Here is a 13,112-nt window from a genome sequence, read left to right on the forward strand (position 1 = left end):
GAGTATTGAGAATTATGTTGCGAGATGGTTCAATGGGCGTTTCCCGGTCGAATAGGGATCGGAGTTGCAGTCGCTGGAAGGAGAGAATGCGTTATTAGGGGAGGGGTTTGTGGAGGGAGAAGGACGACGAGAGAGAAGGACAGCGAGCTAAGCACGGCCGGAGGGTCAATTTCTTTTCCGTCCGCGTGAACAAGGTAATGGTGCCCCATTATTGGCAATGCGCCGAAGTACGCAAGGTAAACAAGACATACAGAACTTACCTGGGGGGGGGAAGAGAGGAGGGGGAAGGGAAGGCAGCGAGGCCAACAGAAGATTGTAGGGAGAGAGAGTATGAATGAATGAATGGATGAATGAATGGACGGACAACACAAATGAACGGCACACTGACAAGACCAGCAGGGGTAAAAGTCAATCCGACCGTGACTGATCAGAGGAAGAGGAAGAGAGAGGAGGCAGGAGCAGCAGCAATAAGAATTTCAGGGTTCACGATCCACCTCACGAGAAACGATTCTCCTTCTTGCTTCGCTTTCATTTTCCCTTTCGCAAAGCTCGAGCGCCGTAAAAGGGGCTATCCGATGACTAAGCATTCACCCCCGCGCCAAGCACTTCGGCTGTTTCAGACTCTCATACAATCTTTCATCAATTATCATCCTGGTCGGCTTGTTGTCAGTCTGTCCAGTTCCAAGTTGCCAGGGGGGTGAGAAGAATGAAGAAAGAAAAAAAGAAAGAAAGATGAAAGGCAATTGTTTAACCGAGGAACAAAGTCGAAGGAAGGTACGGAGTAGGTAAGCACCCAATACCTGATCTAAACACATTCATTCTGACCATCATGGATCCGATCCACCCCAGCTTCTCATCGGGTGGAGTGTTGGACAAGAAACCTATCGGATCTCTCCGCATTGAAACAGTGTGCCGTATTCACCATTCAGCAGTAATATACGGAGTACACATTCACAACGGACACACAACGGACACAAACGGAGCATTTAGAAAGAACACAAGCCACATCAACCAGGATTATTAACATCCGAGCTGCCATCACCCGTATAACAAACGCCAGGCACGGCGACGGTCGGTAGGAGGCGGTACCTTTGTGTATACAATACGTCATGGCCACACTGGTGAGGTCATCCCACCATAGCTCCTTCGCACATGGTCGGTCTTACGATCTTTCGGTCGTAGCACAAAGCTGTTGGCTTTTTCCGGACGACTTTTCCTCTATAAGACTGCGCAGATACCCTTGTGTTCGTCCGTGACAATCCCCCCCATTTCTTTTACTATTCTTTACCCCCAATCATCACCATTAACATGGCAGCCCGACCCTTCCGCCGTCGCTCATCAGTCCATGAACAACAAGTGTCGCACCATTTCAAGAAATTCTCTTGGGAGGCACCCCCATCGAAGGTACAAGCGCTTCGTGTCGATGGTCGTGAATGTCGCGCAACTTACTGACGGTCCTTCCTCCTAGACCATCTACGCAGGTCTTTCGATCTTGTTCGATGATGATGGAGCAACAGTAGCCATCGCGATCCGGGATGCGACCTACCTTCTCGACTTTGTTCAGGATGATCTCACTGCCGAGGGCGACGAGTCCCTTTCTACACAGATCGTCGACTATGTCCTGAATAACTTGCGCAAATACAGCGAAGAGCGCCTCGAGAAGTTCATTGGGTTAGCCATGCCGACAACAGTGGCTAAGAAGTGCCCAACTCTTTGTTCCAAACTCTGGGCCGAGCTCGATATCATCCCATTGGTCTTGCCTGAAGAAAGCAGCATCGGTACCGACAATGTCTCCAACCATCCTATTCGTAAGTCTACTGGCTGGGAGATCAAGAGTGTCGACGAACAATCGGAGTCCATGGGACGGAAATGTGTCAGGTGCGCTAAACATCCCTTCTCACTATGCTTCTGAATTACTAACAGCAATTCAAGGCTATTCGGACCTGAAAACATTCCTTTGCTGCAGGTCGGATTCTTGGGCTTGGTGGAGGTGGATACTGCCTTCCACGTGCGTTTGACGAACCTAGAGGATTTCCGCAAGACAGTTACACAGAAGACCTGGGATGCGGTTCAGTATTATGCTTCCGATCTCAAGAAGAGAAAGACCAAAGTGGCGTTCTTCAGTGCCACTCCTCAGGGAGGTGGTGTTGCACTGATGAGACATGCCCTTGCAAGGTTCTCCTATTCTCTGGGAACCGATATTAGATGGTAAGACTCCCGACAACACTCCTTGCGTGTGAGACAAATGACTGATTGTGAAACCAACCAGGTATGTGCCCAAGCCTAGACCAGGGGTTTTCCGCATCACGAAGACCAATCACAACATCCTGCAAGGAGTCGCAGCTCCAGATGAGCGCTTGAGCGAAGAGGACTGGGACAAGGTTATCGATTGGATTGATGAAAATGCGAAGCGCTACTGGCTCAGTCCGGGAGGCCCTCTGCGCCATCCCTCTGAGGGAGGTGCGGATGTCATCATTATCGATGATCCCCAAATGCCTGCTTTGATTCCTATTGCCAAGAAGATGGCACCCGACAGGCCGATTATCTTCCGAAGCCACATTCAGATTCGGAGCGACCTCATTGCTCAAAAGGGATCGCCCCAGCAGGAAACCTGGAGCTGGATGTGGAAACAGATCCAGCAGGCAGACCTCTACATCAGCCATCCTGTGAGCATCTTCGTTCCGGAAGATGTTCCTTCCGAGAAAGTGGGATACATGCCTGCTTCGACAGACTGGTAAGTTGACTGTCTACATGCCATTGACGCGTATCTAATTAGCAGCACAGGCTGGATGGCCTGAACAAGAACATGCAAGACTGGGATGTCGCCTTCTATGGCCGGATCTTCAATTCGATGTGCAGAAACTCGGGCATGCTTACAATCAACTTCCCCGAGGGTAAGCCAGCACACCTTGAATTACACTTGAACGCTACTTAACAAACGCCTGTAGATGAATACATTGTCCAGATCGCCAGGTTCGATCCTTCCAAGGGTATCATCGACGTCGTGGAGTCATACAAAAAGTTCCACCAACGGTTCACGGCCTCGCTGCCCGACAGGAAGCCGCCGAAGCTGCTCATCTGCGGCCATGGCTCCGTCGATGATCCGGACGGCTCGCTGATCTATGACTCAACCTTGTCGCACATTGAGACCAGCTGCGCCGACATCTCCGATAACATCTGCGTCGTGCGACTCGGACCCTCGGACCAGGTGCTGAACGCGCTCCTCTCGAAAGCCAAGGTGGCCTTGCAGCTATCGACGCGGGAGGGATTCGAGGTCAAGGTGTCGGAGGCCATTCACAAGGGTAAACCAGTGATCGCCACCAAGGCCGGAGGCATCCCGCTGCAGGTGGCCGACAAGAAGAACGGGTTCCTTGTGGAAGTCGGCGACACCGATGCGGTCGCGGAGCATCTGTTCGAACTCTGCACGGATGACGAGCTGTACGAGCGGATGCACAACTACGCCCTGGAGCACGTTTGCGACGAAGTGAGCACGGTCGGTAACGCGCTGAACTGGCTCTACCTCGCATCGAAGCTGTCCAAGTCGGAGGAAGTCAAGCCCAACAAGCGGTGGATCAACGACATGGCTCGCACCGAGGCGGGACAGGAATACACGGGCCAAGAGGACCGACTGAACCGGTTTGATTTGTAGATCAATTTCTGATTATTGTTACGCATGACGACAGCCCTTGCTTCTTGGCTTTTGCCTTGGGTAGACTTGGACAAACCACTCGACTCCCTTTCTTCATCAGACCACTCTTAAACCACTTACACACTACTACTGCTTTCGGTTGTTTAAATTAAGGTGAAAGAAATAAAACAAATAAACATACATACATACATACATTCGGGGTATATCATCATCACAGCCAAACAGCCGCTCGTCCAAAGATCTTTCCACGAGGTAGGATATCCAAACCCACCATCCCTCCCCCCATGCGTAACCCTCCCACCTCCAAGAAAGAAAAGTCAACATCACCTCCCAACAACCCGATACCTCTCCCTCGCCATGCCCCCCTCCGCCCCCTCAACCCCATACCCCTCCCCGACCTCCCCGACAATCCTCGCCGGCGCCCCACCCACCACACACCAACTGGGCACAACCATCCCCGGCGCCACGACCGCCCCATCCAGCACATACGCGAAATCCTTCAAGATCGCCATACTGCCCACCACGGCATCCCGGCCGATGTGCACGTGGTTGCCCACGCTGGCGGCCTCGACGACCGCGCGCTCGCCCACGAACACGTGGTCGCCGATCTTGAGCGGGTAGAACGCGTACACGCCCCGGTGCAGCCGCGACGGCGGCCGCAGGATCGCCTGCCGCGAGATGTAGCTGTAGCGGCCGATCGTGATGGCTACGGATGGCGTTTGTTGTTGTTGCTGGGAAGCGGCGCCGGAGGCTGAGGAGGTTGAGGGGGTGGGCTTGTGGGAGCTGGCGTGCGAGCTGGACTGGGAATGGGAATGGGAGCTGGTGCTGGTGCTGGAGGAGCGGTAGAGGTCCCCCCGGATGACGGCGTCGGATTGGATGACGGTCTTGCCGCCCAGGATGATGTGCTGCGTGCCGTGGATGAGGCTGCGGCGTGAGATTTTGTTGCCCGTGTCCTGTATGACCCAAATAAAGGTTAGTGGGGGTTTGTTTTGGAGCGGAGGGGTTTGGGGGAGGAGAGGGGACGATACGGTTTCAATGTATTCGCCTTTTGGCGCTTTGGGAGGCATTTTTTCGGGGTTGCTTGGGAGGATTGTCTTTGAGATTGGAGATGGGGTAGCTGTTGAGATTGAGTGTGGGGCTGGTGTACAGTACTCCGAGTATGAGTTCAAGAAGTAGAAGCTGGATGGAGGGTGGATGCGACTTGCGACTGCGACGCATGCCGCGGCAGTTGGGCGCGGGCGGTGACCATCATGGAAAGGCGCCGTACAAAGCGGTGAGCGTGTGGTGATGCTCTCTCCTGGTACTGCACAGTTGCGAATGTGGCTAGATTGATCGTGGAATCTCTCTACGCGGATGTCCGGGTCTACTTGGTGCTTCTCTGCTCCGCACAATAAAGCCCCATTTATTCAATCGGGAGATGGTCATTCATAGCACTTTGGACAATTGGGAATCGCGGAGCTACTATGTAAAACCGACCCGGACGGCGTACCCAACAGAGCTAGTATGCTTATCGCAGCTTATCAACATGAAGCTCGCTTCCCATTGCAGGCACAGTACGGAGTACTTCGAATGACTATCAACAATACCTCCTGGCAACTTAATCATCATGTAACAAAAACTTCAATCTTAATTAGACATATTGTTTCAAGCCAGAAGGATATCTCAAAAGAAATGGCAAAACTAGATTAGGTGTATCAATATAGTGCGCAACCAACTCAAGCAGAAGTGACCTGTCGCTGAGGAGCAGGAACGTCACCATCGAAGTGGACTTTGTAGGCTAGAGTCGAAACAAATTAGTTTCCTTCAACACCACATCTCGGAAAAGTGCACTTACTAGTGGGGAAAGGCGAGTAAGCGCCGTGGTCCTCCCGAAGATAGACGGAGTAACCGCCCTTCTGAGGAATCTTCTTCAACACTCCCTGGGCACCAGGGGCAGGACGGAGGTTGTCCAACCGCGCGACGACGCGTACCATGGCCGTCACCGCAATCAGGGTGGCTTCTTTGCCCAGGCCGCTTTGAGGACCTGTGCCGAAGTCAATGTAGGAGTCAATCGGGCGGTCGAGGCGGACCTCGTCAGGAGAGGGGAAGGCGATCGGGTCACGGTTGGCTCCGCGCTGTAGACTGTCAGTTGCTGGCTACATATAGGCTGCAGTACGATGGAAGTGACTTACAGAACCAACAAAGACCTTGTCGCCCTCCTTGAGGTATACAGGGCCATTGTCACCGGACAGTGTAATGTTGGTTTGAGCCTCACGGTAGGTACCCAGGTTACCATTCAAGCGGATCGCCTCCAGGCAGTAACGCGTCAACTTGTCATTAGCATCCAAAGCGTCCTGCTTGGCCAGCTGGTTGATCGCAGCCAGATGATGCTTGCCCTCAGTCAGGTAGAAGTGGATGATTTGAGTGAACTACGAGAGTCAGTATGCCTGCCCTAGAGACGTTCCTGGGCCGACTCACCATTTGGGCTTGGTTGTGCACAATCTCCACAGCTGCCGGCAAGATCTGTCCCCATGTAACCTCAGAGACCCCGTGGCCACTCTCAAGAAGTCGCTTGATGAGCTGGTCACCATAATCCTTGAGAACATTATGATCTTCTCGGAAGCTGTCAATGATACCCGAAAGGAAGCTGGGGGAGTTGATAGATTTGACATGTCCCTCAACGAGTCGACCCAGTTCCTGCGAGACAGCCTGGGCAGCGCGGTGAAGAGAGAAGGACTTCATGAGATCCACGTCGAAGAAGATAGAGCTATAAAGCGTTGCCATGATCATAAACATCTCATGTTCAGAGTAGACACCACGTGGGTGGCTATTTGTCTTCAGAGGCAGAGAGAAGATCTTCGACACAAAGTGCACAGGAACAAGGTTTCCAATACTGTAAAACTATTAGGAAATGCAGCTCCACGGACACATGAGACTTACTCTCTAGCAATGTCCACCTGTCTCCTACCAGCAAGGTTGCATGATTTCTCTCCAAGCAACTTCAGTGTGGCGTCTTCGTAGAAATCCTTAATGTTGGTACGCCACTGATCGTTGTCGAGAGACTTGCTCCAGAAGTCGGTACCTCCCTTGCCAGCGTGAACGGAAGTCAAACCACCCCAAATGACGCGGAAGTCCTTCCCGTAGTCCAAGGCCAACTTGACGTTGTCATATGAAAGCAGAGAGGGAGTAGGTTCGGTGTACCGGGGTGCGTCATAAGAGTAATCGGCCTCACGACCCAGGTTTTTCATGATATTCCGGTTCTCGCTCGGAATCGTCATGGGGTAATGGGCGTAGATGGAGTCTCCCTTGAACCAATTGGGGAAGACACGCGTCGCCAGCTTGTAGAACACGCATCCCTGGTTGATGTTGAGATCATAACGTACCTCGTTGTAGCCCCAGTTGGTGAGGTTTCGGGGGTTGTAATCAATCTGCACAAGCAATTAGTTCGTGCGACCCAAGAATCGGCATATGATCCGATAACCTACAGTGTAGTATCTATCTCCACGGACCAAAGCCACCGCGTCGGACAAAACCGCACGGGAGATTGTGTAAGTAGGAGCAATGCCGACTCCAGGAATCATTGGCTCCTTGGCTTCCTCTGCGACGATACCGGGGTACAGCTCGACGTAGTCAGGGTGTTCGTACAGATGACGCAGAGCATCAGCGACCTCGGGGTCGGAGTTGATGTCTTCGAACTTCTCATAGGGCTTCAAGTTGAAGAATTTGCGGAATTCATTGAGCGATCCGACATTCCACTTACGGCCCTGCTCGATACCCAGGATTTCGACGGACTTCAGAACCTTGGGAACATTACGGGCACCGAACGAGCCTAGAATTATTAGCCCTGTGTCTTCTTTCAGACTTACACAAGGAAGATACACTTACTTGCAACGTCCTCAATAGCAGTCTTAAGAATGTGAACGAGCTCTTCATCTTTGAATGTCCCATCCTCCTGGCGCTTCAAGCCAGCGAAGGTACGCTGGCTGGGGTCCTTCGGAATGGTCTCTTCGTACTTCTTGAGTCCCATGAGAAGCTCGGGGAGGGTAACATCCTCGGCAGGCTTGCCCATGAGCTCTTCGTAGACCTGCTCAGTCCATTTCTCGTCGCCGGCACTAATAGCGGAGTGCCAGCGGTAGGCCAAGTTGAACTCGATGGAGCACTGGTTTCCTAGACCAGAAGGGGTGGTCTTGCTACCCTCCATCTGGGCTCTGGGATCCTGCTACTCGTTAGAAGTCGAACCAAGGATAAAAGTAAGCTTCACGCTTGCGACTCACCAGACACCAGGTACTATTACTCCGGTTCAAGTTGACGATTGTACGGAGGTAATCGTACAGGGTGATGTTGATGAACAGACCACATGTGACGCTAGAATTGGTTAGATGAGAATGTAGTGGGAGCTCCTCACGCAACACTTACAGTCGACCAGTCTGGAATAGATCCTCATCGTACTTAGTCCACGCTTCTTGGGCCTGCTTCTCTGGAAGCCCGGGACGAGGTTTAGTGAAACGGCCATTTTCATTAATGGCCGCCAGCTCTTCGACAACGTAGTTGTGGAATCTGTGGCGAAACAATGCATCAGTCAACGTCAGCACCGCAGTGCTAGGAAGTCATCGACTCACCTGCTCAGCATAACCATGAGGACACTGCAGGCCGCTGGGAACGCTTGCAGACGCTGCTCCGAAAACGTATCCGGCTTCAACTTTCCATCCTTGAAGGTACGGACAAGATCCTGGTCGTCCTTGGTGTCACCGTAGAGGATGGAGAGATCGAGGTATGCCGAGGTCTTGTTGATGTGGGGCTGTCTGTAGTCTGTCTGGAAGATATCTAAACAGGATATTAGCGATATTGTGGGAGCATGAGCAACGAATTACCAACCGTGGATGATCAAAGAGGCCCAATCGAAGAACAGACTGGAAACCTTGTTCGGGTGGGGGGTGAACTTCTCGCGCGCAAAAAGGCAGTCGAAGACGAGACCGGAATCAGGAAGACCACCGGGTTGAATTGTCAGGGGAGCGATCGAACGGGCGTATGGCGTGTTTGCAGCGCCCAACCACGGAAGGGTGGGATTGTTGTTCGAGCCGTCGGCCGAGCGGTACGCAAACTCATTCCCCATGTACCTTCACAACACAACATACTCATCAGACGAGTTGCTTTTGCACAATTGTCGGTGATCGACTTACGAGAGAGGAGGGTGAGGCAATGAGCCCCAGAGCTCGTCCAAAAAGGCATTGGTGAGATCGACACGATTCTTGGAGTTTCCGGGCAGAGCGCTAACGAGCTACAGAGGAGAAGCGCCAGGAATGTCAGCGATCAGAACAAGTCGAGTCTTTGACGCCCGCTTACCTGAATAATCCGTTCCATAAGCATGGTCTTATCGTCGATATACTCGCCCTTGGCTTTGTTCTTGATCAGGTCCTTCAATGTACCAACATCCTTGATGCCCAGAGTTCTCAAATCCGAGAACATGCTGCTGGAGTGTTCATGTTCGATGTAGGTTCCATCGCCGTTCTGATTCGGCAGAGGACGCTGCGAAGCGTGCAAAACCTGGGCATATCGCTCAAAAGCAGACAGGCCGTCGTCGTACTTGTCTTGCTTCTCGTACCGCGGCTCACTGTGACTCTCATCCGATGATGAATTGGGCGCCGGCGAAACCTTGGACTGACGTTTCGTCCCGTTGGTCTGAGTACCATTTGGCCTCGATTCGCGCTCCCCCTTTCCCTTCTTGAACGTGCTGGAGAATCGGCGCAACATTATGATTATGGAATTTAAGTGTAGAATACGAAACAAAAAAAGCGTGGAAACGGAGAGATAATAGCTGGAGACAAATGGCTATAGCCGACGAAGGGGTGCAAGCAAGAGAGAAAAAGCCACCGACAGCAGGTGCCCAGGCTTTTGATCTGTCCGAAATAACAACAGGACTTTAGACGAGGCACTGCATGGGAGTTCGTCCGCGATCAACCGTGCCAGCCAATTTGTGGATCCAGTGCATCGAATCCCAGCGCAACAATACTAATGACGCATTCGCGGAAGGCGTCGCTGGCTCGCCACTTGCATATGTGCCGTATTCCCTAAATGTCATTCATGATTCGATCTATCTCCTGGGCCCCGCGCGTAGCACAAATTACCTAGTCTGATGGCTTTGGCTGAAGTTTAGAAGCACAGGGGAGTGGGGAACCTCAGGTTGACCATGCAATAGGGGGCATGATGTGGAGTCGAACGTGGTTCAGCTCTCCGACGGTACACTACTCATAGAGATGGCGTCTCAATGCGGTCCAATTTGAAGTGGCAATAAATGATGAACTTTGGCAAGGTAGTTGGTGCTAGGCAAGGCCCGAGCTTGGCTTGACCTTGTACATGGTAAGTACATACATAGTTTGGAGTACGGAGTACATACCGGTAGCACAGTACAATGAGAAAGGCTGAAGGGAACAACCAAAGTAAATGTGATGGAAAAGGAAGTCGGGTAAGTAAAAAGTGAATTTCAGATCGGGCAAGTCCGGCATCGACAGAGAAAGTGGGTGTGCCAATTTGATCGGGGATTATTTGTGGTTGATCTCAATCCAAGATCGCCCATCCTCGAGCAAGCTCCAAAAAGAATCTGCAGCATGGATTGTCCACGCCAAGATCCTAGCGACGACACCCTGGAGCTGGAACTTGGAAGGGGTTCAAGTCTCCACTTGGATTGAGGAATGCCAATCGCAAGATGGAATTGTACTGGACTCTTGGTCCAAGCTCTGCGCTATAACATAAATCTTTATTGGCGACCCATCGATGATCGGACAGGCGCTGTGGAGGTCGATCGCGCACCACAGACACAAGAAAAGAGATTGGTACTGTCTCACCTTGATGGACAAACGAGGAACATCAGCTGTGCGGGCTCGAGAGCTGACTGACAATCTGACGTCCTAGCTGGGAGGCCCACCCCTTGAGACCTGCTGGCGCTGACGATCCCTCACCGATTTATGCATTTGGACCCATCCCAGCTGCAACAATCTCCCCTACGATGCAAGGAAAGCCAAAGCCTATTCGGATGAAGGGATGTGGTAGCTGTAACTGCGTAAGCACGACTTCAACATTTTATATGTATTTCCCAGGCCAGCGAAGTTTGCCTAGGATCACCCATGACATCTTGCTGAAGATCGCAAGACTCTGGAATTAAAGGAGCCAAGGTTGTGTGAGTGGAGAACCATACGGAGGACGGATCATAGGGTACCCACGCGTTCACACCATGGAGTTCATCTCGATTCTCGACTGCGCAAATGAGAGCTATGCAAGAGAGCTTGGCCTGAAGAGCATTCAGGCGGTCGCTACCCACCAGTCTTGGATGGGCGGGCGGGAGGGATTTACGGAGTACATCCTACAATGCCTTTTGCATCATCCCTGCATTCGTGTGCTGGATCCCTGATCACACAATCGGAAAATATTGCCCTAGGAGGGAGTTTCTTGCCTTTTGGCTTGAACACTATGGATAGCTCGTGCATCATCAAACAAGCTAGCGGTCATTGTGTTCCCGGATTGCGTTGTGAGTAACATATGAGTGCGGAGTAGACTCAAGAGTTTTCAAGATGCGAGTCGCTAATCCTCGGTCGATCATTAGTTCGTGACTGGAGAAGCCCAATCAAGTAATCGAGATCTGTGTGACGAGCACAGGATTTAGGAAGCCGCACAGATTGCAATGAGAGGGAATTTGACATAAGCCGTGAAGGAGTAAAACTGGCCGGCCGTCAGCCCAGCCGCACGCTCGGCCTCATGGCTAGCTGGAACAAAAGCCGGCCATCCTTCATTGGGACAGAGTGTGTGTAGAATATTGGGAAAGGATCGACCAGAGCGACCAGAGCGACCAGAGCAACGCGGGAAAAGAGTTTGCCAGTAGCGATCTTCGGTGGATGTTCTGCAGAGATGAGAGGGGGGGGATGAAGGAGGTGGTTGGGTTGTTGACTTGTTGTGGACTGGGGAGTGGGGGAGCAAGAGAGACGAAAAAGGTCAGAGTTTGGACCAGCCAGTATTACGATCGGGTGTTGCCGAGTGGTTCATGGGCGGCCCCAGGCCGTCAGGCCCCGCAGTTGGATACTTCGATAACTAGTTCTCGTTAGTTCATCGCCTAGCATTGATTTATTCCCACCCGCACCACCCACTCATTTCGTGGGAGGTCGGCATGGTGGTGTGTGCTCCAGGCTCAGCTGAGAGAAATGCGGACAGTCAGAAGTTCCAAGTTCTGATCGAAGTTCTGAACAGAATTCTCTTCTTGTCCCTGGCAGCAAAGGCTTACCTGGTGTTACACTCAAGCATTCTAGCGTCCATCCAGCAGGTACTGTAAATCGGGGAAAGGATCGTCCTTTTCATAACTTGTGGGGACCAGAGCCAACTATTCTTTGTCTTTCGCTTAGGGCCCATATTCTATCTTTTATGGTTCTTATCAGCAATACTCATCGGGATCCTGTGGGTCTGAACAAAAAAAATTGAATGGCCCAAGTGCATCTGCACGTCAGAAAAGCCCAGCTTTCCAGCAGAATCAACTCTTGCGAGTCATTGCATCTCTTTTCAAAAACTGTTCGTTCACATGTTTCGGAGACCATCTCATGTAAGCGCAGCTAAGGAGCAAGTTCGTGGAGTTCAAGGAAACTTTCTCGGGCCTCCCACGATTGCACCACTGGAACTCATAGCCTTAAAAGATCTTGTGGTACTCCGTACTCTTGGGCTTCTTCTCCCTTGGGAATGCCATTGGTGGAGCGTACGGTCCACCCAAGGGAAAACATGGGAACGATCGTCCTCCCTTTGCACACTTGGACATTCTTAGGTCTCTTCAGTCTCGCAGTCTGTGATTTTCGTCTTGCCATGATGTCGACAAGTCATGGATTGATGGACAATTGTCAATTACGCGGGAGCGCAAGAGACGGAACGGGAACCCCGCCTATACACTCCACGGAGTACTTCGTATCGGTACACATGGCTACACGGATACCGCTAGAAAAGGCTGATATATGGTGGTACATTGTTGTTTTTTTCCGATGATGATCGCCGTCATCGATCCGTTCCTCCCAGAAGCACGGGGCCTTGGAAACTTGACACCGGACCGCGCCAAAACCCCATCCGCATCGTGCTAGATAAGCGTCCGTGCAGGATGAGTCGAGCTGGATGCCCTGGGAGGGTTTTGGTCAGCAAACCTAACTGAAATGTTCGTGGCTGTTCTGGACTCCTGATTAGCGTAGACATGCCATGTCAGCACTGGCCGCTGCAACCGCAGCTGACATTTGCCTGGGCTGACCAGCGAGTCGGCCTGTATGCCGCAAATAAGCTAGTCTAGTATGCCGCCATGCCCGGACCATAAGCAAATTGAGAACTCATTAAGGCGATCGGGGGCAAATCAGCCCGCTGCATATTATCACAAAAGGGGTCGCCCTAATGCAGAGGCAGAAGTTGGAGGAATGCGTCTCAGCTCTGTCTCGGCCAACCATCATTGTGAAGGATCCACCCAGAAAAAACT

At 51.9% G+C, this 13,112-nt stretch overlaps 3 protein-coding genes across 3 annotated transcripts; 1 reads left to right on the forward strand and 2 right to left on the reverse strand.

Moving 5' to 3' along the window:
- Positions 1 to 1,308: 1,308 nt before the first annotated feature.
- On the forward strand, positions 1,309 to 3,649 carry ccg9 (putative trehalose synthase (Ccg-9); the record flags this gene model as incomplete). The annotated part of the gene is made up of 6 exons (XM_025585062.1): positions 1,309 to 1,404; positions 1,469 to 1,878; positions 1,924 to 2,208; positions 2,270 to 2,734; positions 2,785 to 2,894; positions 2,949 to 3,649. 6 exons carry the CDS (start codon positions 1,309 to 1,311, stop codon positions 3,647 to 3,649), a joined length of 2,067 nt encoding a protein of 688 aa, XP_025441594.1.
- A 323-nt stretch (positions 3,650 to 3,972) lies between these two features.
- BO95DRAFT_515031 (dynactin subunit 5) lies at positions 3,973 to 5,210 on the reverse strand (the record flags this gene model as incomplete). The annotated part of the gene is made up of 2 exons (XM_025591721.1): positions 4,678 to 5,210; positions 3,973 to 4,602 (listed from the first exon to the last, which is right to left on the reverse strand). Exons 1-2 carry the CDS (start codon positions 4,714 to 4,716, stop codon positions 3,973 to 3,975), a joined length of 669 nt encoding a protein of 222 aa, XP_025441595.1. The 5' UTR covers positions 4,717 to 5,210.
- On the reverse strand, positions 5,181 to 9,379 carry BO95DRAFT_515032 (peroxidase/cytochrome P450 family protein; the record flags this gene model as incomplete). The annotated part of the gene is made up of 13 exons (XM_025591722.1): positions 5,181 to 5,426; positions 5,484 to 5,763; positions 5,821 to 6,057; positions 6,107 to 6,521; positions 6,569 to 7,056; positions 7,114 to 7,457; positions 7,514 to 7,844; positions 7,903 to 7,993; positions 8,045 to 8,185; positions 8,248 to 8,452; positions 8,504 to 8,745; positions 8,809 to 8,906; positions 8,972 to 9,379. The coding sequence occupies 13 exons, from the start codon at positions 9,377 to 9,379 to the stop codon at positions 5,365 to 5,367; spliced, it is 3,342 nt and encodes a 1,113-aa protein (XP_025441596.1). The 3' UTR covers positions 5,181 to 5,364.
- Between the last annotated feature and the right edge of the window lie 3,733 nt (positions 9,380 to 13,112).

Source organism: Aspergillus brunneoviolaceus (assembly GCF_003184695.1).
Source record: "Aspergillus brunneoviolaceus CBS 621.78 unplaced genomic scaffold BO95scaffold_39, whole genome shotgun sequence".
NCBI lineage: Eukaryota > Fungi > Ascomycota > Eurotiomycetes > Eurotiales > Aspergillaceae > Aspergillus > Aspergillus brunneoviolaceus.